Source organism: Parasteatoda tepidariorum, chromosome 4 (assembly GCF_043381705.1).
Source record: "Parasteatoda tepidariorum isolate YZ-2023 chromosome 4, CAS_Ptep_4.0, whole genome shotgun sequence".
Lineage (NCBI taxonomy): Eukaryota > Metazoa > Arthropoda > Arachnida > Araneae > Theridiidae > Parasteatoda > Parasteatoda tepidariorum.
The window spans coordinates 63,770,135-63,797,452 of NC_092207.1; the positions used below are offsets into that span (position 1 = coordinate 63,770,135).

General features: G+C 29.3%; 1 protein-coding gene across 6 annotated transcripts in view; it reads right to left on the reverse strand.

The window, feature by feature from the left end:
* Nucleotides 1-8,758: 8,758 nt before the first annotated feature.
* The window catches only part of LOC107452541 (dachshund homolog 1-like), a 194,668-nt gene continuing 176,108 nt past the window's right edge, over nucleotides 8,759-27,318 (reverse strand). For 5 of the 6 annotated variants that reach the window (XM_043042701.2, XM_043042705.2, XM_043042704.2 and 2 more), the window contains 2 exons: nucleotides 24,612-24,677; nucleotides 8,759-10,769 (listed from right to left, as the gene is read on the reverse strand). In XM_043042701.2, the coding sequence (XP_042898635.1) occupies nucleotides 10,750-10,769; nucleotides 24,612-24,677 (86 nt within the window). In that variant the 3' untranslated portion in view covers nucleotides 8,759-10,749. 6 annotated transcript variants of the gene reach the window in all.

Consider the following 27,318-nt stretch of genomic DNA (forward strand, 5'->3'; position numbering starts at 1 on the left):
ATATATATATATATATATATATATATATATGTGTGTGTGTGTGTGTGTATATAGGTTATCTTAGTTACGATATTTGTTGTTGTAGGCCATTAAAACAGAGGGGGTGCAATTGTATTTGATTTCTAGTCGGGTCATCTATGACCAAAAATTCGATTTCTGCCACATCCATACGTCACACCCATTTATAAGGTGCGCCCATTCATATATCCATTCATTCATCCACAGATCGTAATTTAAACCTGAACCAGAGAGCGTTCTACCTCCAATTCAGTACCTCAAGAGGTATAATTTGACAAGGGAAATTGGACGACTTCGTCACCCAAACGATTTTACGTGCGCTATTCACCACTTACTACACGGAGAGTCTTCAGTCGGCTGGATTCGAACTCCCGTTCTCACGAACGTATTGGTATATTGGAGTGCAATTTAAAATATTTATTGCTAATTTTAATATAAAATTTAATTTTCTTTATTTTTCACACAATTTAGGGAATTATAATGGTAAAATAGGGAAAAATTCGGAGTAACTGAATAATATTTTTTTTTGTAAATCTACTTTAGAGGACAATCCCGAGTAAGTTAAGTCCAAAAAAATAATTTCATACCAACCGATTCAAAAGTGTAAATTGATGATCCTTCTGACTCAAAAAGCGTTTTCTTTTTTCCCCAATATCTACATTTTCAGGTGTATGAAAACGCATAAAAGGTAAGAAAAAGTAAATCTGGACAACATTTAAAAAATACTTTTCAAAATTTATTTGTAAAATTGAAAATTGATGGAACATTTCTTATACATGCGACACGTGCAGAAAGTCCTTTTTTTTCCTCTGCTGTGTAGTCAAATTTAATAGGATTTTGAAATGATGTATAACGTGTAAAAGAGAAATTTTTTGTTAAGAAAATAACAAAAAAAAGTAGAACAGGAAGTGTGTTTTCAATTTGTCTTCTGTCAGGCATAAACTGGACATTTTTCTCCGTACACGCTTTATATATCCACCACCATTTGGTGAGTGTGATGATAAATGTGTAAAAAAATACTACGCAGGATAAGTGAAATCCTGTAAAAATTTCAAACTTTTATGACATAACGGTGAAAAATCTTTTCGAAGAGATTGGTGTGACATTATATTCCTATTCGATATATTTATAACACATTTTCCTTTTCTCCATTTTTTTTATGTAAGCCAAAAACGATATTATTCTCAATAACATAAGATCTAATTATCGAATTTTTAATGATTGAATCGAATTTAAACTTCTTTTAAAGGTACTATTTCTTGTGCGAGTTTTAAAATTCATATTTGGCGTTATTTTACTTTCTATTTTTTTATGAATGAAACGTATTTGAAGATACTTGATGCATTAGATTGGCTTCGCAAAAACTACTATGTATTTAAAATTAGAAAATATCATGAAATGGCCCTATATTTTTGTGACAGTAAAAATAATTTTCATCTATAATTTTTTTCTTAATTTTTCCAAAGTAATTTTGTGTTTATTCATGTTATTCTCGACAAAGCATTTAAATAAAAACTTAAGACATTTAATTATTTGTATTTTTATGAGAAGAGACGAAATTAGTTGAAATCATTTTAAAATAATTATAAATGTAAAATTTGTGAGACTTATTTGAGGCAAATCTCATTTGTTTATGAAACTATCCTATAAATTGCATATTTTTAGATTATTTTTTCAGTTTGGAATTAAAAAAATTTGTTTCTAGATAAAATAAGACATCACATTTCGTATAACAAACCATATTTGCTTGAAAAAAAATTCATAATTACAAAATATTTATTTGCATAATTATTTATTTTTGTTGTAATAATATACATGACAAGTTTTACATTACTTATATTTTAGGTGTATAATCTAAGTTAAAATAAAGAATCTTTTACTACTGTGAAAATTTTAGGATTTTCTGGACGCTCCGCCTCATGCTGAATCAACTCACCAAACCCTATCTTTGTTTATCCATTTATCATTTTTTATTTATTTTAGAATGCGATAGTTTGTTCAGAATACCAAAAAACAAAAAACATTTAATTGGCAAAACATACTATTAGTGTAGTTTTATGTTTGAATATTTTGTCATGTTATTCCTAACGAAATAAACATTTACCTAGATTCGAAAAATAATCATCGGTATTTGAAGAACCTTTAATAGACGAAAGTTCTTTTTAAGTTGTTTACGTGACTTATAGCAGTTAATATAGAAAATGGTTTTTGTCTCTCTCTTGTATTAAAAATTTTTTTTGCATGTATTTTATTTTATAGACGTTTTTGAAGAGACGACTCAACTTTTTGGGTTCACGACTACTAATGTTTATCTCCGTAGCCTTGTCATTTTGAACCCAATTCAGAAGACAAGAGGAATCATGGATCAAGTATTAGGCGAAATTGGCTTTCGAGGAGGACAGTTTTTTATGGAACTAACGCGCATATGCGTTACATAGAGAGGAAAACCATGAAAACCTCCCACGGTTACCGACCAGCTATTGCTGAATTTCCAACCCGGTTCACCTCATTCTAAGGCTAACGCTCTATACCCTAAAACACCATGGCTCTTTTAATGCTTATTTATTATTTTTTATAACCGTCATTGAACAGCCGACCCAATTTTTATGGGTTTACGACTACTAATGTTCAACTCCGTAGGCTTGTAATTTTTGAACCCAATCCAGAAGACTAGGGAACTCCTGGATCGAGTATTGGGAGAAATTTGCCTTCGTGGAGGACTTTTTAATGGAGCTACCCCGCATTAGCTTTACATGGAGAGGAAAACTACGAGAACCTCCCACGGTTAGGCTGACGGCAAGAGGACTCTATCCCATAATCCGTCTACCACTGAGGATATTTCACGTCGGCACTGGGGTCGGTGCAAGCCGGATGAGGAATTCGTATCGACCAGCCATCGCCGGGTATTGATTTGTTATGGGAACATGGAGGACTTTGCGACTCGATAGATTCAATGTGCACCATTCACCATTTACTACACGGGCAATCTTTGACCGGCTGAGTTATACATTAGGAATATTCATGTTAAGTAGTTGTTGTTTCTAATGCCACGTGTCAATACTAGCAAGCCTGCTTGGTGAAACCAAGCAAATTTAAGGCAGAGGGTGCGATTCCTTTGGGGATGGGCGTAATCTTGCTTTCACTTTCTTATCAGTTTCTCTTGCATTATTTGGGCTACATCGATCCACCTAGATGATGCGCGGGATAAGGCGATTAGTAAAAAAGTTAGACATATTAGGTTTTATTATTTCGCCACTTTGACGAAATTTTTCTGGAGCATATACAAGGAAACGGTTTCGTCAAAAAGAAAATTTTGTGAAATTTAATCATGCGTTTTTTACAGTGATGAAAAAAACGGCATTCTGCCTTCGATATTGTGCTCGAATTCTCTTTGTTAACATATGTAATTTCGTTTGTTTTATAATTAAGAATAGAAAAATAAATATGCATAAATGACTGTTGAAAATTTTTCTAACTTATGAAAATTTTTATAGTTTAGAATTTTAAATCTCCGATGATTTTTAAGCTAAACTAAAAGACACTTAAATTAATAGAACAAATTACTTGTGAATTTTTTCGAAAGAGCTTATTAAAGACAAATTGTTCCAATTTTAAATGGGTGAAAGATATAAAAATGTAAGCAAGAAAGGGGTGTATTATCAAACACTAATTTGTAAATTGTTGTTCAATAAATGGCCACAAATGGCGGTGGTTCGTGTCTTGACATATACAGTGTCTCCAGTGACGATCAACGTGAATGGCTAGATCGATGACTTTAAACTGAGTCATAGAGGGAACAAAATCTGCATTTAATATGCTGCGAGGCAGGAAAGCCATGTAGGTAGGGGGAGTTTGGTGATAAATGTTGTCATTCTACCCCTCCGCGTGCACGCAACGATAGTCGAGATTTTTTTTCTTCTCTTTCCTACCTTTTTGGTTGTGCCCGCAAGCGTTTTTGTACCAACAATCATTTCTTTGTGTATTTTCATACTTTTTTTTAATCTTTTTTTCTTTTTTTTAAAAAAAAAACTGGGTCTCTGATATGAGTGAAAAATATGGTTTTACAAAAGTTTAAAAAATTGGTTTTCACTTCCTTTTGACAGCGTTGGCTTATGGATTGTAAAAACTTGATCTTGTAGATTTTTTCTATATTTGCCCTAAAGTCGTCAATGATTGTTGTCTTCAAATCTATTTCGTTTTCTAATGTATTCCCTTAGCCCATACAGGTTACAAAAACTTTAAGCATTTCCATTATTAAGTTTTATTATTCTCTTCTCTCATTGTTACTTTTTTTCAGGTTTTATCGCTTCATTCCTTTTTATTGGATTATTTATTCTTTCGCTGTTGATGAGAAAAAGTTTTTTCTACAATTCTTACAGTGAAACAATAATCAGTTTTTATGTTGGATACAAAAAAATTTATTTGGAAAAAAAATACTATATCAAAAATTTTTAACGTTTGTAATATTAAATATGATTAATATTGTTTATATATTATAAAAAAATATGTAATTAATATATTATAATACAAAGACATAGTTGATCGCAATTACTTTAATCAATTAAGAAAGTAGTAATAGTTAATTTAGGTTTAGTTACAATAAAGCTTTGAATAACTGTAAACTGTTATAGTTATTATGTTTCTAATTTAATAATAACCAATAACCGAATGTTGATGACTTTTTATTATATATTATAAAAAATTATGCAATTAATATATTTTCTACAGAGTTTTTTCTACAATTCTTACAATGAAGCAATAATCAGTGTTTTTATGTTGGATACAAAAAAATTTATTTTGTAAAAAAATACTATATCAAAAATTTTTAACGTTTGTAATATTAAATATAATTAAATTGCTTATATATTAAAAAAAATTATGTAATTAATATATTATAATATAAAGACATAGTTGATCGCAATTACTTTACTCAATTAAGAAAGTAGTAATAGTTAATTTAGGTTTAGTGACAATAAAGATTTGAATAGTTGTAAACTGTTATAGTCATTATGTTTCTAATTTAATAATAACCAATAACCGAATGTTGATGACTTTTTTATTATATATTATAAAAAATTATGTAATTAATATATTGTAATATAAAGACATAATTGATAGCGATTACTTTACTTAATTAAGACAGAAATCATAGTTAATTTAGGTTTAGGGACAATAAAGCTTTGAGTTGTAAACTGTTATATTTATCATGTTTCTAATTTAATAATAACCAATAACCGAATGTTGATGACTTTTTTCATTTTTTATAAACTTTTGGACTAGAATATTCCTTTAGGGCATTTTATTAAAATTTATAAAAGTAATTTTTTTATTTTGTGATTTAGGGACCTTTTTTTTTAATTTAGGGCACTTTTGGAGCACTTTATTTTTGAATTTGAAGTTTTTAGAAGTACTAGCTCAGCCATGCAATCTTTACCTATTTTAGCTGAACTAAACATTAAATAAAGTCTCTTAGGAAAAAAAATTACTTCAGTTGACTTGAAGTTGATTAACATTTAACATTGTTTCAAATTTTAATGAAACTTGCATCCCACATTCTCTTAATATGCATGTTTTAAGGCTGTTTTCCGAAGACACAATCATTGCATAAAATCAAACTTTTGTGCAAATAACATACTATTTTCATAACTGCTGTGACTTTGCAACAGTTATTCGGCTATAATATCTTTATTCAACGTCCTCTATGCTAATTATGAAAATAGCTCAAAACGTCTAGATGAAGGAAAGCCAAAGTTTTGTGAAAATGAAAATCGTTTGTGATCTAACTTTTTAACGTTTAAAAAGTTACTCAAACGCGCATTATCAGGGACCAAGAAAATTTGCGAAAATTATTCTTTATGTTTATTTATTCATTGATTTCGATAATTTTAACTAAGGGAGAAAAATTGCGACAAATAGACGTTTTTTTTTTTTTCTAAAAAAGTAAAATTCAATAACCTCAAAAATAATCAAGTTATTTGCTCTCTGCCTAGCCAATTCATTACGGCAAGGTTGTATTTTTAGTTTAAAATTACAGCTTTGCTTAAGCGTAAGGCAATGTACGGCAATTTATTTATATATTTTTTTGGGGGGAAAAGGCTTCGAAAAGCACTCTTAATATAATGATAACTTTTATGTATTAATGATGTATAAATTGGAAATTCTAGTAAAATTGAAATTCATGTTAAATTACAAGGAGATTTTATCATTGTTTTTTAAAATCTTCTTAAGGGCAATTTTAGTTATTTCAAGGGCAATTTTAAGTTTATTTTTAAATCATAAAAATCCTGGCTCTAACTATAACTTTCACGCATAATTGTCTGATTAGTAAACATGCATGTTTTGTTTAAATTATAAAATATTTTTTAATATTATTTCATACTTTAAATCAGGTTATATGCATTAGTGCTTAATTTCTAATTGTTTACGTACTCCTAAGCGCATTTATCATGTTTTTTGTTATTATGATTATTTTTGTTATTATTATTTTGTGTTAAATTTTATTTCGAATTTTTCTTTCTTGCAAATTTGCATGATTTTAGATTGGACTTAAATTTACGTTTTTACGCGATCATAAGACTATAAAATGCCGCAAAGGTACCGCAGTAAAGAATAAAATATTGGCATAGGTTCAACGCATTTTTTTAAAAATCCAATTATGTATCAAAAAATTTTATTTATTATATCGTCTTTTCTAACTAAGTTTTAAAGTTTTTTTATAAATATATTTATATTTATTATTTATTTTAGGTAAACTACATATAAATATATTTAACTAAAGCAATAATTTTTACGAAAACGACTTTTATAGATCATAAAATAATCTATATAATTAAACAAAAAAGTTATAGCTGTTGTTTAAAATTCGACTGCTTCTGATATTCAAAATACTATACGGGATAATAAATATGTTTCTTTTTAATTAATTCATTATTTATGTAATTGAGCAACGTTTAAAAGGAGTTGGTATAATCTAAAACATAAATTAAAAAAATTATGTTCTTTTTCATAAATTTGCAAAATTAAAAGCTGTAGGATTTCTTGCATCAAAAATGGTCATCGGTAAAAGTCGACATTCTCTTCCTTCACGGTGACATCATAAAACAAAATCATACAATTCCCCGTTTAATTTTCTCCGTTTTACACCTATTTAGCATTGTAATCAGAGCTATAGAATCATTAGTTGTAATGTTCGACTCTAGAGCGTGATTTCGACTTATTCTTAATTAAAATTTACATCAAATCCCAGGAAGTTAATGGCATTAAAGTATAATTGCTAATTTAAATTATATATCACTATTTCACATGTACGATTAGAGTAAAAAGGTTTTTTATTTAAAATTAAATTTTGCATAAAGAGTAACATAATGTTTGAAATAAATTAAAAACATATATTTGTATAAAAAATATTTAAATTTTGCGAACAAAAATATAAGGAAAATTCTACAAATTGATGTCTCACACGCCCTCAGACATTTTATGACGAAACAAATGTTTCATGAATATTCGTGAGCGATTAAACTATTGCAAATTATACAGTCAATTTATTCGAATGTGTTTTATTAATTAATTTAATAACTTAGCTAAATAAATTTAATTTTGAAATTTTTAAACTGAAATATGACTTTTTAAATAATTGAGTTATAAAACTTCTTTATTTCTTTAGTTTCAATTTTCAATGCTCTTTTTAAATAGTTTCGTTTAACAGTGACTGATAAGCATACAAATATGATTCACTAAGTTTGTGATAAATAATATTAGGCAATCGTCGTTCGATTAACATTATAAATATTTTTCTTCTTGTTAACATAATTAGAAATATTTTCATAACGTAATTTTTTTTGGAGTCCAAAGCGGGCAATAAGATTATGCTATTTCTGACAAGAATCGATTGTAACCTTTCGTAAAATACGAAGCACATAAAAACTACATTCATGCAAAATTTATAAAAAATATAGCGTAGGAATGATTATTATAGAACTTATTAATTCTCTAAATATTAAAGCGACTTAAAATTTGATAAATTTATTAAAAAATATTATCTGATGTGTTAAAAATACTATTTCGTTAACAAAATTAAATTAATAAGCATTAAAGATTTTGTAATAATTGTGTAAATGTATTAGTACAATATTTTCATATATATCTTCTTCGCTTCGTCAAATGGAAATCTTAACAATTTTTTATGATTAATTTTTTCCCCATAGAAAACTATTTTATGGTAGTTTGTTTCAGACTTATAATATTTGAACCCAATTTTAATTGGTTATGCTGCACATCTACCAAAATTACTGTAATTGAATAAAAAATACTGATTTGTTTAGAAAAATTCTTTTTGGCTTTATTTTGAGGATGGAGTTAAATATAATTTCTTTTTCAGTGGAAAAAATCATATTTAAATACTTTCGCCAAAACACAATTTTATTAGCCAGATTTATGATTTTATCTCATTTGGCGGGATGGCGAATGTATATATATATATATATATATATATATATACTAATTTTTCAGTATCCTTTTCATTCTATGATTTTAATGTCAAGTGAAAATAAAACTTTCATGTAGAGAACGCATTAACGATTTGACCGCATTGTAGAGATTTCTGCAAATGACATNATATATATATGGAGTTTAAATTAATTACTTATTTACACTTTTATTTAAATGAATTACTATCAATGAGTTGTTTTTTTTTAAAGTTTGAGACAAATTAAAAAAGAAGATAAATAACAAGATTATTAGAGACAGTGTTTTAAAATTTTATTGGCATTCTTATACGATTTGACATTCATAAAACAATACGTTAATACACAAAATAACGTATATACAAAACAAGTATAGAATCTCAGATTCTTGATATCTTATAAGATATTGCTTAACAATATACTGATGCATTCACACAGTATGAAATAACTAAGAAAAATTAAAATGTCTGCATGTGTCTGTGTACTCAACAGTTTTGCTTTAGATGATTCATGCGTACATTCACAAGAAATACTTTACAAAATTATTTTCAAAATTCTACGGTCAAAAGTCTCCAAAATAAGTTAGTATATTGCCAAAGAAATCTAAACATGTTTCGAATTCCTTAATTATAATGTTTTAACTTTTATAATCCTCATAATATTATTGCTATAAGCATAAAATGAATAGGTATGAAGTTTAATGTTTATATTAGGAATATTTTAAAATTTATATAAAAACATAAAAGGTTTTATAATTGTTCTTTAAGTATGTAAAGTGGTTTACATCATATAGTTTTTTTTTCATATTACATAAATTATATTTGTGCTATATATAATTTGCTTTGATATATATTGTACATTATTTAAATATCCTCGATTAAATCATTTTTTTAGTATTTAGTTATTTTAAATGTTAAGTTAGCATTAAAAATCTTATTTTTCAATGACTTCGTCTACATTTGTTAGTTATCTTGATTTTATCAGTTATTAGATTGTACATTTATTTTATAAAATAGTTATTTATTTTATCAAATTCAACATTACATTCTTATTATTGTTGTTTCTTTGTTAGATTTTTATATTTTAAATAGTTTATACACCATTTAATATTTTATAATTGATAAAATATTAATGTCTCACAGTTTTCCTTATAAAAACATCCATTTAGAACTTATAAATGTAATAGGCAAGGGGTAAAATTCTGTTTAATTATTTAACATTTAAACTCAAATAAATTCACATACTTTTTACACAACATAATGCTTAGAAAAAGGAAATAAATTAAGTACTATGTTGTTTTACATTATTGTAATTGCACATTTATGTAAATGTATATTCACAATATCAGTAGTCGCAAGAGAATAAGAACAGACGCGCACTTAAGGATGTTAAAATTTCAATATAGCCAACACTCTACAGAATACATAAGAGATCTTTAATAGTAAAATGATAATTTTTTTATGTATCAAAAAGAACATAAATCTGCCATTGTTAAACTAACTACAACAAGTGCACATTTATAAAAAGGTTTTTTTTTTAAAGCCAGATTTAAATGTTAACAATAAAATTGTCTTTCAGTCATATTGAAATGTTCTGAAGCAAGTAAAAGTGCTGAAAACTTATAAACTGATAACACATCAGTTTATTGTTTTATGAAGGTTTACTTGAATGTTGTTATCAGTGTTCAAGAGATATTATATACACATCTTCTTTTTTATAAGATCATATACCAATTCATTTAAATAGTAGATGATGATAAATATATGGCCACATTCGATAATCATTCAGAGCATAGGTATTATGGCATACTCAGAAATAAATCTATTTTTCAAATTCGATATTTCATATCGGCTTTAAACTAAGCTTTTAGAATACCTTTAAAACAATTGTTAATATTTCTTTTTGAAATATATTTTGATGATTATGTTTCCATGGATATTTTGAAATGTGGCAGTTTATCGTTCGTATTCACATCAATCTTCGTATCTCGGTAGATAGGATATGTCAATGAAAATCACAGGGTTAGGTGAAAATTATTAAAATATGAACACTGTTTTGGTTCCCACGCTGCTTATAGCAAAGTTTAAAACAATAGCGGCTGCAGGATACACAAAATGGGATTCCAGATCTCAGTCTTCCAGAATTTTTTTTTAACAAATATACAATAAAACATTTTTTTTTCAATTTATTATATTACACATTATGTCATTCGGAAATATCGCAACCGGCACGGTTTCCAGAGGGTTTTTTTTCTCTCTTTCTCTCTCATCTATGCTGTCATTTGGCAATCTGAAATAAATAAATAAATAAACATTAGAAGTAATTTTTAAGAATAAAAATTGCATTTAAATATTAGTCTTGCATATTGTTTTAAAAAAATTAAAGAGAGCAGTACATTTAAATTCAAATAGAAAAATAAATTGAAACAGGAAAAAAAGTAACATTAATGCGATGAAGGATTTCTTCAGGGGACACTCTATATGCATTCATGTTGAAGCTTTTCGGTGAATAATTGTTTAACAAAATAAAACTGTTATTACTGTTACGAAAACCATTTACTGGTTAATATTCCGAGCAAAATATTCGGCAAAGTGACGAAATAACTATCGCCACATCTTCGACAAAACAAATTTCTTGAAAATTTGTTTTGATATATTTCGTCATTCTATTCCCCCCCATATATATATATATCTTTTTGATATTTGTGATAATAATGATAATGATCAATCGGTTGAAAAGAGGAATGCGTTGCGATCTTAACTATAAAAACAAGTAAAAAATAGCATAGTCACAAATTAGATTTAAAATAATATTGCTAAAAACTATTAAGTTTAAATTTTTTTAAAAAAGTGAATTTTTCATTAATTTTATAGATTATTTACAATCACAAATCTCTACCCTATTCATAATACCAATGGTGAATTCAGTTATGGTAATAGAGAAAATATTTTGGTGAATTCTTAAGTACTAAAAATGACTTAACAATAACTATATTTGTTGAAGTTTATCCTCTTAAAAAATAAGGTTAACCTTTTATTGTGTAATCGTAAATTTTCGTTACGTTAACGTATCAAAAATATTATGATAAACTATTTTATTTTATTTTATAGCAATCGTTGAAATCGCTGACCCGATTTTGGTGTTTACGACTACTAATGTTCTACTTTGTAGCCTTGTAATTTTGAACCCAATCCAGAAGATAAGGAACCCAATCCAGAAGACAAGTAGACCTTGAATCTAGTATTGAGAGAAATTTGCTTTCATGGAGGACTTTTTGATGGAACTCATTCGCATCTGCGTTATGTGGGGAGGAAAACCACGAAAACTTCCATGATTAGCCTGACGACAAGGGACTCTAACCTACGACCCGTCTACCACTGTGGATATTTAACATCAGCACTGTGCTTGGTGCGAGACGGATGCGGAATTCGTATCGACAAGTCATCGCTGGGATTCGAACTCGGTTTACCTCATTGGAAGGCGAATCCCCTCAGCCATCACGGCTCCTATGCTAAACTATTTAAAGAAAACTCACAGACATTCTTAAAAGTAGAGATGAAGATGTTGCGTTTTTACATCCAAAAAATACTGAGTCGCTGACGTTCGCTCATCCCATCCATTCAAAAAGCGCTTACACAGTGGAAATATACGAACGGTCAGGGAAAAAATCTAATAAATTATGTAAGTAAAATACAGCTTTTATGTTAAAATGTGTTGTGGAAGATTACTTTACATTTGTTTGGCGAAACTTTCGATCAAACTTCCGTAGGTAAAACTTACATCTCAATTTCCCCCTCTAACATCACACGCCTTCTATCCCCCCCCCCTTCACCCAAATTCTAAGAAATTTGCAATTCAAATCTACATGCAATTAGTGACTTTGTTTCTCCCCCCTTCATTATTTTCTTTTTCTTTTACAGCATATCGTCTGCATCCGTTTTTTAATTTTTTCCCACTGATTTTTTTACGCCGGGGCGCTTTTATCAGGTAAACTGCAGATTTTGGCTATTAACCGCTCTTTTTCATTTAGCCAGGGCGCTTAGAGAAAAACTCTCCCGATTAGGTGTATTTCCTTATTTAAAATATTAAAAAAGATTTTTTCCTGGTGGGAAATTAATGTTTTTGCAGAATACTCTAGACTCGCGTTTCGTTAAAAATTTCTGGAATTAAGACATTAAAACATTTTTTTTTTCTACTTGTTGTTTCTCCCAGTAAAACGTTCAGTATAAATGCATTTGTTTGTTTTTTTTATCTGAGTTTTTTTTTATTTATTCTTTTGCCTTAAATGTCTTAAAAACCTTTTCATTAATATGTTTGGTGCAGCCGAAATCATTTCTCCCCCCCCTCCCCCGATGAAGCAATGTTTTTTTTTCTCTTCGTTTAATTTAAATGCCATTAGGGGTGGGACTTTACAAGAGTTTTAAAGGGGGGTGGGTGTGAAATAATTACCAGGAAATACAGGTGGTGAGCGGAATAATTAGGAATGTTTTTTTAAGAAAAAGATAAAAAAAAAAATCACTTTACCGAAATGTATGGCTTAATGAATGTTGATAAACGTGTCGTACGAACTCTGTTTTGATTAGGAAGATAAATTTTGAATATATTATGAGAAATGTTAAACGATTTTGATGTTTTAAGTATGAAAAAATGCAATTTTGAAAATATGATAATTGAGCCCTTTATGAAATATTAAATAATTTTCATCAAAATTCAAGAAATTTGGTGAAGCGCTTTCTAAACGATAATTAATTAAAGATGCTATTAATGTTAATTTTAATGATTATTTCATAATTTGTATAGCATTTAATTTCACTATTGCATTACAAGAAATTAGCGTGCAAGTAGATCCATTAAAATAATTTTGGCAAGCTATTTTACTTTTTTGAGTGTTTATCTTTATTAAATTAATAATAAACTTACAATTAGATAATTTCTCGCAGTTTAAATAATTAATTATACATAGATAATTAATTTCATATATAAAGATCATTGGTAATAATACAATTTTTTTTAATTAAAGGAAAGATCGAAATGATTAGAAATACAGGATTTAATGTATATTCTTAGGGATATTTTCATTTTTGCAGTTTCTCTAGTGCTTTTAGCTAAGATATAAAAAAGACGTAAGATATGCAGGCTCATTCTTTATTATTATTTAATTTTGATAATTTTCGATGGCAGAATGAAAACAAAGCAACGACAATCACTATTTGATCAGTTTGAATTACACCTTCAAATTCCTATTGAGTGTCTACTAACAACAAAAGGGCAATCATAAATGTCAACACATCTTTAGAATCGTTAACTATACACAAAAATTCCATGTGCATAAATGTGAAGGAAAGAAAACTAAAACTGATTAATTCATAATTGTCATTGTTATATTTTAACACGAGATTGCTTTTCTCGTTAAGTTACGATGGAGCAGTCACGAATTGGATGCGTCAAAAAGGGGTAACTCAAATTCGAACGTCGTAATAATATTCTGTTAAAAAGATCAGAATTATAAAAACTACGTGAAAAAGGCCAAAGAATGATTAATAACAGCCAAAAAAACTATGATCCAAAGGAGTAAAATTACGATGGAATAGTCACGAATTGGACGCGTCAAAAAGTGATAGCTCAACTTTGATAAAGTCGTATTAAAAACATCGGAATTCGAAGAACCACGTGAAAAAGACGAAACAACAAATTATCATCAAACGGCGTGAAATCAAGATGGAATTGTCCCGAAACGAAATTTTCAAAAAATTTCAAATTCGAACATCGTAACTTCCGGTCTAAATCCCCGCCGATACCTTGACGTGCCGTCCGTCATATAGCTGGATCAAGAGTTGAATAGGGGAAACAAAGTTGAAATTAAAAATAATTTTAAGAGTTAGGCGTCAAAAATGACGACAGTGAGTAAATATTTATATGCACGACTAATGACCTCTAATTCCGAACCCTGTCTATGCATTTGTAAAGAGTTTCGAATGTCGTAACTTCCGTTATGGTCCCTCACTGATGTAAAGTATCCTCAGGGATAGACGGATCATGGGTTATAGTTACCTTGCCGTCAAGCTAACCGTGGAGGTTTTATTGGTTTTCCTCTCCATGCAACGAAAATGCGGGCTAGTTCCATCAAAAAGTCCTCCACGAAGGCGAATTTCTCCCAATATTTGACCCAGAAGTTCCCTTGTCTTTTGGATTGGGTTCAAAATAACATGGCTACGGAGTTGAATATTAGTTGTGGTAAACCCAAAAATTTGGTCAGCTGTTTAACGACGGTTATATTTAACAAAACAAAACAAAAAAATACAGAGTTTGAGCCATCCTTACAAGAAAGTCGATATTAGTAGTTTAAATAATTGATGTCATTTCAAATATTGAAGCTATTATAATTTTTTTGTTGTTGATAAATTAGGTACAATAATTTGTTTTAAAAAGTTGCTTAAATGTTATACATATAATATATTTGATTTATACAGTTGCTTAAATATTAGATTATTATTATATTGTTTTATACAGTTGCTTTGTTATTTAGGGTTCTTTTAAAAAGTGTGCCTAGGCCATAAACTCAGCAACCCCTTGCGATTATCTGACTTTGCATAGAGAAACGAATGCTTATTATAAAACCAAAAATTTTCTTACGCACTTAATTCAAGTAAAAACATCTGCTTTCTTCAATTTGCAATAAGATTTTATAATGTTTTTTTTTTCGTCTCATTTACACTTAATTTAATATCAAATCATTCCTAAATTAAAAATCCAAAACCTTTAAACAAAACCCTTTTTTAAAAAAAAATTAGAACACACTATTAACATAGCAGTTTGCCAATGTCATGAATCTGGTATTAGACGAAATGGGAGTTGTTCTAAACAAGAAAATCGCTTTAAGTTAATTCCTGATCTTATTAAGAACTGGTCATTACAATTACAATTACTTCAAATTTTCTGGTTGAAGTCTTAATCGTCTGCATTCTTTGGAAGAGAGGGTGTAGAAAACGAAAGATCACTCTTAAAATTGTGCTTTTCTCCTCCCCTTCCTCCTTCACGGCTTTCACTGAAAAGATTTCTCCTTATTCATTCCTTTTAAACTGCCATTGTGTTTTGGGGGTGTGGGGGAGACATCAGAAATAATAGATAGGGGGGGGGAGAATGAGAAAGTGAGTGAGTGAATCGTTTGGAAAAGGAATCGGTGTGGTTTAGTGTGAGTGGGTGAGGTGGACGGCTCTCAGGAAATCATCATTGCAACTTTGTTATTATTAAAAGGGGGGAGGGCAGAAGTTTTCAGGGTAGAGGGAAAGGGTAAACTGTTTCTCCAAAACGTATGACGTCTCATTCTAGCAAAAGAGAAATACATCCTCGCCATCGACATCCCCCCCTTCCAGAACTGAACTCGGCTTCCAATTCTGATTGGTTCTGGGTTAAAAAAGATTTTTGTTGAATACATACTTGGGAGTTGAAACATCTGGTCTGGGGCCATTAATGCCTAGCGGTCCATTCAGATCATGAGCAATTAGTAGATCCTTCAGCAGAAATTCATCAAAGAAGACAAAATCCATTAACTTAGCTGAGGCCCCAGAACCAAACCCTGAAGATTACTTTGGGAGGGATTTTGGTGTGGGGGTGGGGGGATAGTTACTCGGTGCACGGTATTTAATATTTCCGCTCGGTCGCCATTAGAAGGGGAAGCGCCGGTAATTCATTCAATAGGATATTGAGTTATCAACAATGGGGATGGGGGGGGCAGAGTTGGGCAGAAGAAAATTAGTGCTCGTCACCGCATCCTATGCCAGACATATTTCACGGCGTCTTAATTAAAAGAGATCGAAAATTTCTCTCTCTGCGTAGTATTCTCTTTCGGGTTTGTGTTTCCACCAAAACTTTTCTTCTCTCTCTTTTAGGAAAATGACGTCCAAAAGATTGTTATGGCTCTCACCTCCCTCCTCCACCCACAACTTATACGGATTTTGGCTCTTGCAGATCATTCCTTTGTCTTTGGGTCTCGACTCTGCAAACGACTGCGTCCGAAAATGAATGAGTGTAGAAACCGAGATGTTTCAACCCAATAATAGAATATCATCCATCTTGGAAACTTTTCTAATAAATCTTTTTCGAATCCTTTCGGCTTGTTGTGTGCTCAACCCATTCTTCGAAAACCGCTTCGTAACTGATTTTTCCATTATTTCCGTTTTTAATTTATTTCTAGTTCGTGAAATTTAAGTTATTTTTCAAGCAATCCGTTATAAATCACATGCCAGAAAAATTATAATTAATTTTACCAAATTCAAAGTAATATGTATAATACTAGGGGGCTAATTGTTGTTTCATGGTCATGATAACTGAGATGAGCTCAGGCTCATGATAAAAAATTTCATAAACTTTTTTGCTACCTTTAGGCAAAGTTTGGTTCAGTTATTAAGTATAAAAAATTTAAAATTTATACTTTTGCTCTAGCATTAATTGTTAAATTATTTCTTTAGTTTAAAATCTTGGTTTTCTTTTTTAATTTAAATCTTAGTCATTCCTCGGTTCCGTGTCGATTTTTCTTTGTGATTAAAAATTAGTGATAAAAAGATTTTAATTAGTAAAAAAGGTTTTAAAAGTTTGTAGTTTATTAATTTCCTTACTTAGACATCAAAGGCCGTGTGGAGACACAACATTTGGAGACATCAATGTATTGGACAACACTTGGTAAAATTTTATCATTTAATAAATAATATTTTAAAAATAGTTGCATAAAAATGGTTTTATCCTTATTGGACGGAATAATAATTACAATATAAAAAATTAGATCGAACGAAAGAACTGTGATTTAAATATCCCTTGTGACGGTTTCACAGTTATAAAGTATAAATATTTTGGTATTTCAGTCTTTTTAATTTTGTTTCACAATCAAATTTTGACGAAATACACTTAGAAAATATCCTACAATCTGTAAAAAGAGTTAAAAATTAAAATTTTATCGTTTTTTTTGTAATGAATAAAAATAATTTAAAATCTTTAATTAAATTTAATGAACTGAATTCTTTAACAATTTTTTTTTTCATCTTGGAACTTACTTTCTTCTAAAAGCAACCAGTGATCACGGAAGTCTCTCATATAAGGGGGGTGGGGGAGAGGGTCAATATATATATTAGTATTAACCGGGTTCAAGTCATCAGAACCTCACAATATGGCAATCAAGAATTCGAACTTGCAATTTTAACTTCATGATTCGAATAGTTTTAAAATTAAATTAATAAAAGACATTGTTTACCTGTAAATTATTTTTCCCTTATTTAACGGTATTTTTTTTTTTTAATTCTGTTTAGTAGGTTTCTTTTTTTGCTATGTCATTTGAAACCAACAATTTTCCCCATCAGACAACAATAGGGACGTATATTTTCTCTAGATAGGGGAGGAGTATGTGGTATAGAATGCTCGCCTCCAGAGCCTGACTAAGGCAGGGGCATACGGGGCAGTTGATCTGGGTTCCACATCAGAGGGGCCCCCAAATCGAGTAGAAAGCTTATTTTAGATTTTCTTCTATAATTTTTTTTTTTTTAATTTTAAATAAAATATCAGTACAGTGTAAAATCCGTCAGTTTTATGTTAGCTTCTTCATTAATCTATCTTACGAACACAAAAAAAATCTATATTTCGTAAATCCACAACCTTCTAGTGCAGAATTCAGTTAAATTTTCGCAATTAGGATGGACAAATTTGGCCAATCAAAAGCCCGTACTTTTACACATCGCAAAATGCAATATGTTAAAATACAGGTTTCCGATTGGCTTAATTGAGCCTTCATAATTGCAAAAATTTGGCTGCCCAGCACTGTCGATTCTTATCTGTTACTGTCTATTCTTCTTCATTAATCTATCGTACGAACACAAAAAAAATCTATATTTCGTAAATCCACAACCTTCTAGTGCAGAATTCAGCTAAATTTTCGCAATTAGGATGGACAAATTTGGCCAATCAAAAGCCCGTACTTTTACACATCGCAAAATGCAATATGTTAAAATACAGGTTTCCGATTGGCTTAATTGAGCCTTCATAATTGCAAAAATTTGGCTGCCCAGCACTGTCGATTCTTATCTGTTACTGTCTATTCTTCTTCATTAATCTATCGTACGAACACAAAAAAAATCTATATTTCGTAAATCCACAACCTTCTAGTGCAGAATTCAGCTAAATTTTCGCAATTAGGATGGACAAATTTGGCCAATCAAAAGCCCGTACTTTTACACATCGCAAAATGCAACATGTTAAAATACAGGTTTCCGATTGGCTTAATTGAGCCTTCATAATTGCAAAAATTTGGCTGCCCAGCACTGTCGATTCTTATCTGTTACTGTCTATTCTTCTTCATTAATCTATCGTACGAACACAAAAANTTTTTTTTTTTTTTTTTTTTTTTTTTTTTTTTTTTTTTTTTTTTTTTTTTTTTTTGCTATGTCATTTGAAACCAACAATTTTCCCCACCAGACAACAATAGGGGCGTATATTTTCTCTGCATAGGGGAGAAGTATGTGGAATAGAGTGCTCGCCTCCAGAGCCTGACTAAGGCAGGGGCATACGGGGCAGTTGATCTGGGCCCCACATCAGAGGGGGCCCCCGAATCGAGTAGAAAGTTTATTTTAGATTTTCTTCTATAATTGTTTTTCTTTAATAAAATATCAGTACAGTGTAAAATCCGTCAGTTTTATGTTAGCTTTTTCATTAATCTATCGTACGAACACAAAAAAATCTATATTTCGTAAATCCACAACCTTCTAGTGCAGAATTCAGCTAAATTTTCGCAATTACGAAGGACAAAATTGGCCAATCAAAAGTCTGTACTTTTACATATCGCAAAATGCATTATGTTAAAATACAGGTTTCCGACTGGCTTAATTGAGCCTTCATAATTGCAAAAATTTGGCTGCCCAGCACTGTCTATTCTTATCTGTTACTGTCTATTCTTCTTCATAAATCTATCGTACGAACACAAAAAAATCTATATTTCGTAAATCCACAACCTTCTAGTGCAGAATTCAGCTAAATTTTCGCAATTACAATGGACAAATTTAGCCAATCAAAAGCCTGTACTTTTACATATCGCAAAATGCAATATGTTAAAATACAGGTTTCCGATTGGCTTAATTGAGCCTTCATAATTGCAAAAATTTGGCTGCCCAGCACTGTCTATTCTTATCTGTTACTGTCTATTCTTCTTCATCAATCTATCGTACGAACACAAAAAAATCTATATTTCATAAATCCACAACCTTCTAGTGCAGAATTCAGCTAAATTTTCGCCATTACGATGGACAAATTTGGCCAATCAAAAGCCTGTACTTTTACATATCGCAAAATGCAATGTTAAAATACGAGTTTCCTATTGGCTTAATTGAGCCTTCATAATTGCAAAAATTTGGCTGCCCAGCACTGTCTATTCTTATCTGTTACTGTCTATTCTTCTTCATTAATCTATCGTACGAACACAAAAAAATCTATATTTCGTAAATCTACAACCTTCTAGTACAGAATTCAGCTAAATTTTCGCAATTACGATGGACAAATTTGGCCAATCAAAAGCCTGTACTTTTACATATCGCAAAATGCAATGTTAAAATGCAGGTTTCCGATTGGCTTAATTGAGCCTTTATAATTGCAACAATTTGGCTGACCAGCACTGTCTATTCTTATTCTGAAAATGGCAAAAAACGCCAATATGGAGAAAAGACAGAGTTTTGTGAAAATAAAGAGCGTTTGTGGTCTAATTTTTTAATATTTAACCTGCATTACCCGGGCTTATAAAGATTTGTGAAAACTGAGAATAAGGCAGTGATTATAATAATTCTCTTCTAGGTGAAAAAATGTCGATAAATTGGTGATTTTTAAAAAAAGTTTAATGACTTTTAAAATATTTCAGTTATTTGTCCGTTCTAAGACCTAGATAATTCGTTATGAAAAGATGATATATATAGTTTAAAATCATTGTTTTGCTTTAGGTTTAAGGCACCTAAATTCTGGCTCTTTTATTTTCCTTGGCGACAGAGCTTCGAAAAAATTTTGCCTACGCTCTTGAATGTATTGTGTTAGCCATTTTAGAAACGTTTGTTTTATAAGAAAACTCTTTTAAAAATACGTAAATACAGTATAGAAATTGTTTGTAATAAATAGTTATATGAAATAGAAGTAAAACTCTTACGTAGAGAGTAAAACTAATCTTCTCCAATTACTTTTAATCATTTAAAGAAATTACTCTCTTTTTTTTTTAATTTTTCAAATCACAAAACATCTTCCTTTTCAGAAATAAATGTAGTGAGTAAATATTTTCCTCCTACGAAATTCCATAAATCTTAAGTACGATTTCAAACAAGAAAATTAAATCATAATTCAGTTTTTCTTCTTCGTGTTGATAGGCTTTCGCTTTTGAAATCTATTTTTAAAAATATTTGTAAAGACATGAATTCATAAAACAAATATTATTCAACTCAAAGTATGATTACACGTATTTTTTTCACAATATTGACACTGCGTATTGCATTTCACTAGCATAAAAATGCAATTTTTCTTTGTTTGGGAATACAATATTAGCTGCAATTCCAGAAAAAATTAAACAGATTTATTTTGTCCATGCAAGCATATGTATAATAGAATAAAAAATAGATTTCCAATTCTAATTAATGTACCCTTTTCATTAGCTTGAGCGTATATGATACCAAGGAAATAAAAGGAAAAAAAATTGTATAACTAAATCCTTATTTAAACTATTTACCTGGGGACGTATTAGCAGAGAAGATAGAATTACAATCATTAAATATGCATTAGATTCAGAGGATTGTTTTTGTTCTACTCCCTTCTTTTTACTGGCATTTTTATTTTACGGTCTGTGTACCGTTTTTTATCCGCCTTGCAAGCGAGAACATCAGATTTCACACTTTTTTCCTACTTTTTTTTTAAAGCGTTTTTTTCGCGTCTTCTTTTAATTGATATAATTCAATGCCTTAAATTAAATAGACTTGTTGAGCAATTTGAAAGAAGGAAATTATAAAATAAGAAAAAAATAATGTTATCACCTGACACAAAACATGACATTTTAAAAACTAAGGTTTGAAATATGTGTTTCCTGAAAAAGCACTGATAAAAAAAAAAGTGTGGTCAAAATACATAGTCCATTTGGTGAAAGTCTGAAATATATACTAGGTCTAGTTAAGTGCCTCTGCCCTATATACATTTGCCCGATGTACCCTACACTGATGTTTCTCCTAATCTCTCCTCAGGAGATATTTAAATAACGAATAAATATAATAATATCAACAAATAAATTAGTATCAAATCGGATATAACAAATATTTCCGACATTCACCAAAGTGACTATGTGATTGTTAACATTCACCGGTGAAAGTCGACATTCTCTTGATTTCGATCATATATATATATATATATATATAGAGAGAGAGAAAACATGGTAAACAAAAAGGTAATTAAGATTAAGTTTANATAGTCAAATTATAAATTGCATTTGAGAAAAATGCATCGATTAATTCGAATTATTTCACTTAAATATTCTTATTATATTTATTAAAAAGTATCTTAAATCTATTACATAAAAATCTATTTCATATCCTATCATTATTTCCCAATTACATATCCTTAAAAAGGAAACTTAAAATAAAAATTAAATCAATTAAACAAATTTGCATTAAGTAATGCTTCTAAGTACCACAATGTTTGATTGCTAGTATCCTTAAGGCTGTTTTTCAATTGTTCTTTTGTTAAAATATAAAATAATGCTTTTTAGCGTTATTTTGCATTATATGCTTGAGCTTTATGATTTCTTTTTCTTTTTTTTTATGAACTCGTGACATTATAACAGCTAAATAGGACAGTAAGGGGTCTAGGATAAGTTGAAGTTTATGTAAAACAAAATATTTGATTATTTTTTACAAGACACAGTTCGTTTAAAAATAGTATTTAAATACCGATTTTTTTTTAAAAATATGAATAAATTATGAGGTGCATAAACATGTTCACAATTTTTAAAATTTCTCAAAATTAATTATTTTGTAGAGGTTGAAAACGTTTCAAAATATAGATACTTTTCTTAAAAAAAGGGTTAAAAATATTTAAAACTACTAGCAACAGCAAAGCAGATATATACTCTTGTCATTAAATAAAACTCATGAATATTTTGAGGAATTAAATATTTCTGTTACTTCCTAAACTTCAAAAATTTAATTATTTCTTTAAAAAAACAATTTTTTTTCGGTAATCTAAAAATAGTTTTAACAACTCGATTTCTTAAATTACCTTGCTCAATAAACCTATAATTTAAGCATATAAAATTAAGTAATCACAATATTCTCAAAGAAACCTATTATAATTTAATCATATAATTATATAATCTCAAAATTAGCAAATACATCTATAATTTAAACATTACTTAAGTTACCTCAGTGCTCTCAAATAAACTTATTTAAATATGTACCAAATTTCAAGGGTGCAATAGAACTGCAAACGTCTTGCTCAGAAGCTCAACAGATTTTGAGAAAAATGAATATAAAAGTTTGTGGATTGGTTGGATTCAGTTAATATATATGCTTCAGAGAAAGAAATAATAATTCTGAAAGTTTATGAGGTATCGACAAAATTTTAGTGCCAAATAAATTTAGTAACAATGCACATTTTTTTCCTAAAAAATTGAACATTCTGATCTCAAACACCTTTGTGACCTCGTAAGCTTTGACAGTTTCCTCTACCCTAATTACGAAATAAGGCACAAAATGTCAATATTAATAAGCCGTAATTTCAAAAAAATAAAAACCGTTTGTGATCTGATTTTATAATATTTTAAAAGCTCCTCCAACATTTGCATTATCTGTACTTATAAAAAACATTCAAAATTGGAAAATTATTCATTGATTTGTTCACCCAGGTTGAAAAATCCAATACCAAACTAGCAAATTTTTTAAAAAAATTTAAAAGTTTTATCAAATACAGTATACTCTTGATATCTCAAAATTGAAAGAAATCTAAAAAAATTTCGAGATAGCGAGTTTTCGTGATAACAAGTTCAAGAACTAAATTTGATCTAAAAAGTAGAAAAATATATTTTAAAATATTGCTCTAAAAAGTAGAGTAAGAAATATAAGAATAATTACTAACAAATATATATGTAATAATAGTTGATTAAGTCTAAATACAGTAATGAACATTTTATTTTTAAAAGTAAGACAAAAATAATTTTGCATTAAATAGAAAAGAATTGGTTTACAAAAAACTTAAATTTTGATTTTTTTCAAAAAAATTTATTCTCTATTTCGAAAAAAATTCGGTATAACAAGGTTTTGAGAAAAAAGTCTTCGATATAAGAATTCAAATTAATATTAGGTGGATATTTAATGCCAACGGGAAAAATATTATTTGAACGTAACAAGGTTTTTGAGACATCGAAGTTCCAGATATAGAGACTATACTTTATTTAAACTACTTATCTGTTTTTAAAGTCCATTTTTTCAGCGGGACAATAGATATATAGTTAAAAATGAAAACTTTAATTCGAATAAGGAATTCAAATTTCACTTTTTTGTTTTCCTTTGTGGGAAAACTTGAATTTATACTTTCTTTTTTATTTGAGTTATTTTTTTTCCTTTTTAACTAACATGGTGACTTTGGTTTGAATGATTTTTATCAAAGGTTTTTGAAATTCATATGTTTCTAAACATTTCTTTTTTTAAAATTACCGTATGCAGATTAGTTACTGACATAACCAGAAGTGATTAGGTAATTATTTTTTAGTAATGTAGTATGGGCACATATATATTTATTTCTATTTTCTTAAAGAAATACGTGAGATAATCGTCCAGTCTAAATTAATGATAAAATTTAATATTTTATGAAAACCGGAATTTGGAAATAAAAAACTATGCATTGTAAATTCAATTTTTTTTTCAAAAAAAATTGAAAAGCTTCGGATGCTTTTGAACCTAACAAAACCTAATTTTTTAAATACTTATTTCCATTTAAAAAAGTGATTCAGATAAAGAAATTTGTATCAAGCCAATCCTTTGAAAATATGGACATTTGTGAATTACATACTCAAAAATAAATGCAAAAACTCTCAGTTATTGTACAAGAAAAAAAAAAAAAACAATATTGAATATTATTTACCATGAGCATTATTTTCACTTTCTGCTAATGAATTTCTTTCTCGCTCTAGTTCTTGAGTGAGAGTATCTGAAATTAAGAAAAAAAAATCAATGGAATAATTTCAAATTAATAAAATGACAAATTTTATGAAGGGAGAATTGGATAATTGTTGTCATATTTATTACAATTATATTATCAAAATTCATATCTATACAGAATGAGGCTAATCGACAAAGTATATAATTAAATGTCTTAAAGATACTAAAAAAATATTTTTTTCTACTTAACAAAAAAAAACAACTTTATATTAAATGTCAAGCAATCAAAATTAAACAAGAATATACAAAAGCATATTTTCAACGCAAAAGGAACATTTTGGTAAATAACATTTTTCAAGTTTTCCAATTTCATAAAAAGAAAAAAAAATCACAAATGTCTTAAAGACATCAGCTTAGAAATCAACATCCAAAAAAGAATGCTTAACTTCATTTATAGCTTAAAATCAATTAAAATGATTTCTCCAAAATCCCATTTAATCGTACATTCAGCAGGCTAATTCATTCGAATTTTCGAATAAATTTAGAAGCTTTTAGTAGGTTCTAATACGCATCGAAAGAAAAAAGCATCTTTTTTCCACGCATCTTGATTAGTTTTGCGACGGAGTAAAAATTGAAAAGAAAGTCAAATAGCAAAGTGGGGATGAAATAGGAAAAAAAAGAGCTATTTCTAGAATAGGAATTGACTGTCGTGCGAGTGGCGCTCTGCAAGATGCAGAGCCCAAGTTGACATATGTCGAAGCATTATATTTCACAAATTCAATTACAGGCAAGGACTGCCGAAAGAGTAAAGATATATATTTTTTTCCCTACATTTCCCCCCGTTTTTAGTTCTCTGATCAAAAGGAAAGTGTTGGCAATTTTATCCCTTCTTAATTTCTTTCACCATCTGTTTACTTAAATATTTCAAGACAGTGTTTTGGGGGTGATAAATGTCAACATATTTTGTGGATTTAAACACCAAAATCAGGTATTAAAAATATAAGAGATATTTTCTATAGAAATAAAATAAGATCAAACAACATTATAAGAGCATTTATGGATCTGTGGGGAGAGTCACATATCTATGTCAATAACAGGGTGCGTAGACAAATTTTTCAACAAAAAAAAGCACCTTTTAAATACTTTTCAAGCACTCAAAAATATTTTAAAGCACTTTAGAAAAAATTATAATTAGGAAGGGTTGGCAAGATTTTGACTATTGACGGTTCTAACCGTCACGTCAAAAAAAAAATTTTTTTTTCGCAGTTTTTAACAGTTGTCAAAAATCATGAAATTTTGAATCATGTAAAACGAATGGTGTTTTCATACGTTACGGACCGATGGTACGCTGAAATAGATTGAGGTTGCATTAATTGTAAAATTTTTAAATAGAACAATGTCTTTTTGTATAATTCGTGGAGAAAATTAACATGGTAAAAGTCTAATTTTGGAAAAGGGAAAGTTAAGCACTTTTTAAAAATACCTTATGAAAAAAAGCACCTTTAGGGGCTTTTAAAAAACGAAAATCGAAAATAATCACCTTTAAGCACTTTTTAAAAACGCTACGCACCCTGAATAATCATCCATGAAAAGGTACCCCAACATAGAATCCAGTTAACGTGTCTTATATACTATTGAATTGGAATTGAATTTTTGTAGTGGTAGACACACTACAGTACTCCCCCACCAGAATTTTATCTGTAACAAAATTCGATAAACAGATACCATTAGTTGATTCATTGCTGTTTCGTGAGAAACCGGAAGAGCTGCATTAAGATCACCGTACTTTTGATTGCTGATCGCGAGAGCTGTAATAAGTTCACGGGCGTGGTCGCTTCTGTGTATTGTGTTTCTCTTATCCTTGGCATTGTAAGAATTCAAAGATGAATATCGAATCGTGGATTCTTTGTCAAATTAGAATTTTTTTAATAAACTTTAATTATTAAAAAAACTACCGTAATCAATAACTTACCTCAAGTATTACAAAGATTCTAATAATAGATTACTATTACCAAAATAGAATATATTTTGTTTCATTTACTGGACTAAAATTGAATAATATAATAAAATCTATCTTTTAAATCCCGCAGTGGATTGATCGTTAAACGCAGTTCCAGTATCGAACACCAAAGTCAAACATCACTGGCAGCTGTCAGTGTGCGGGTAGGTGACCACTTTGATGAGACTGGAGAGAGATCGAGAATGCGCGGTATCGGTACTCGTTAAACTGTTCAACCGTAAATCGTCGGACTACCGAAGCGAGAGAGCCCTCTCTCTGCAGAGGATCAAAATTGCGATGTTATGTCATCGGATCACCGTCAGGGATGTTCAGGATCATGCATAAACCACCCTATTAGCACTTTTTGCACTTAAACAACTCGTCATAAAAACCATGAATTGTCGATTTTGCTTGAAATAATTTTAATGTTTAATCAAATATGTGACCAGCTCTAATCATAAAATGTAAGTACACAGTAGTTAATGGAGATTTTAGATGCTTATCAATCGAGTTTTGTTTGCATATCCTACATCGCTGTATAGGGTAAAATCGGATTTATAAGACTTTTTCGGTAATCTTGGACAATGTAGGATGTTATTTTAAGATTTTTAAAAAAATAAAATTTATAGGAGGACTTTGACCCATGTGAATCTTTATCTTGATGAGATAAATTTCTAAACACGTTTTTGCT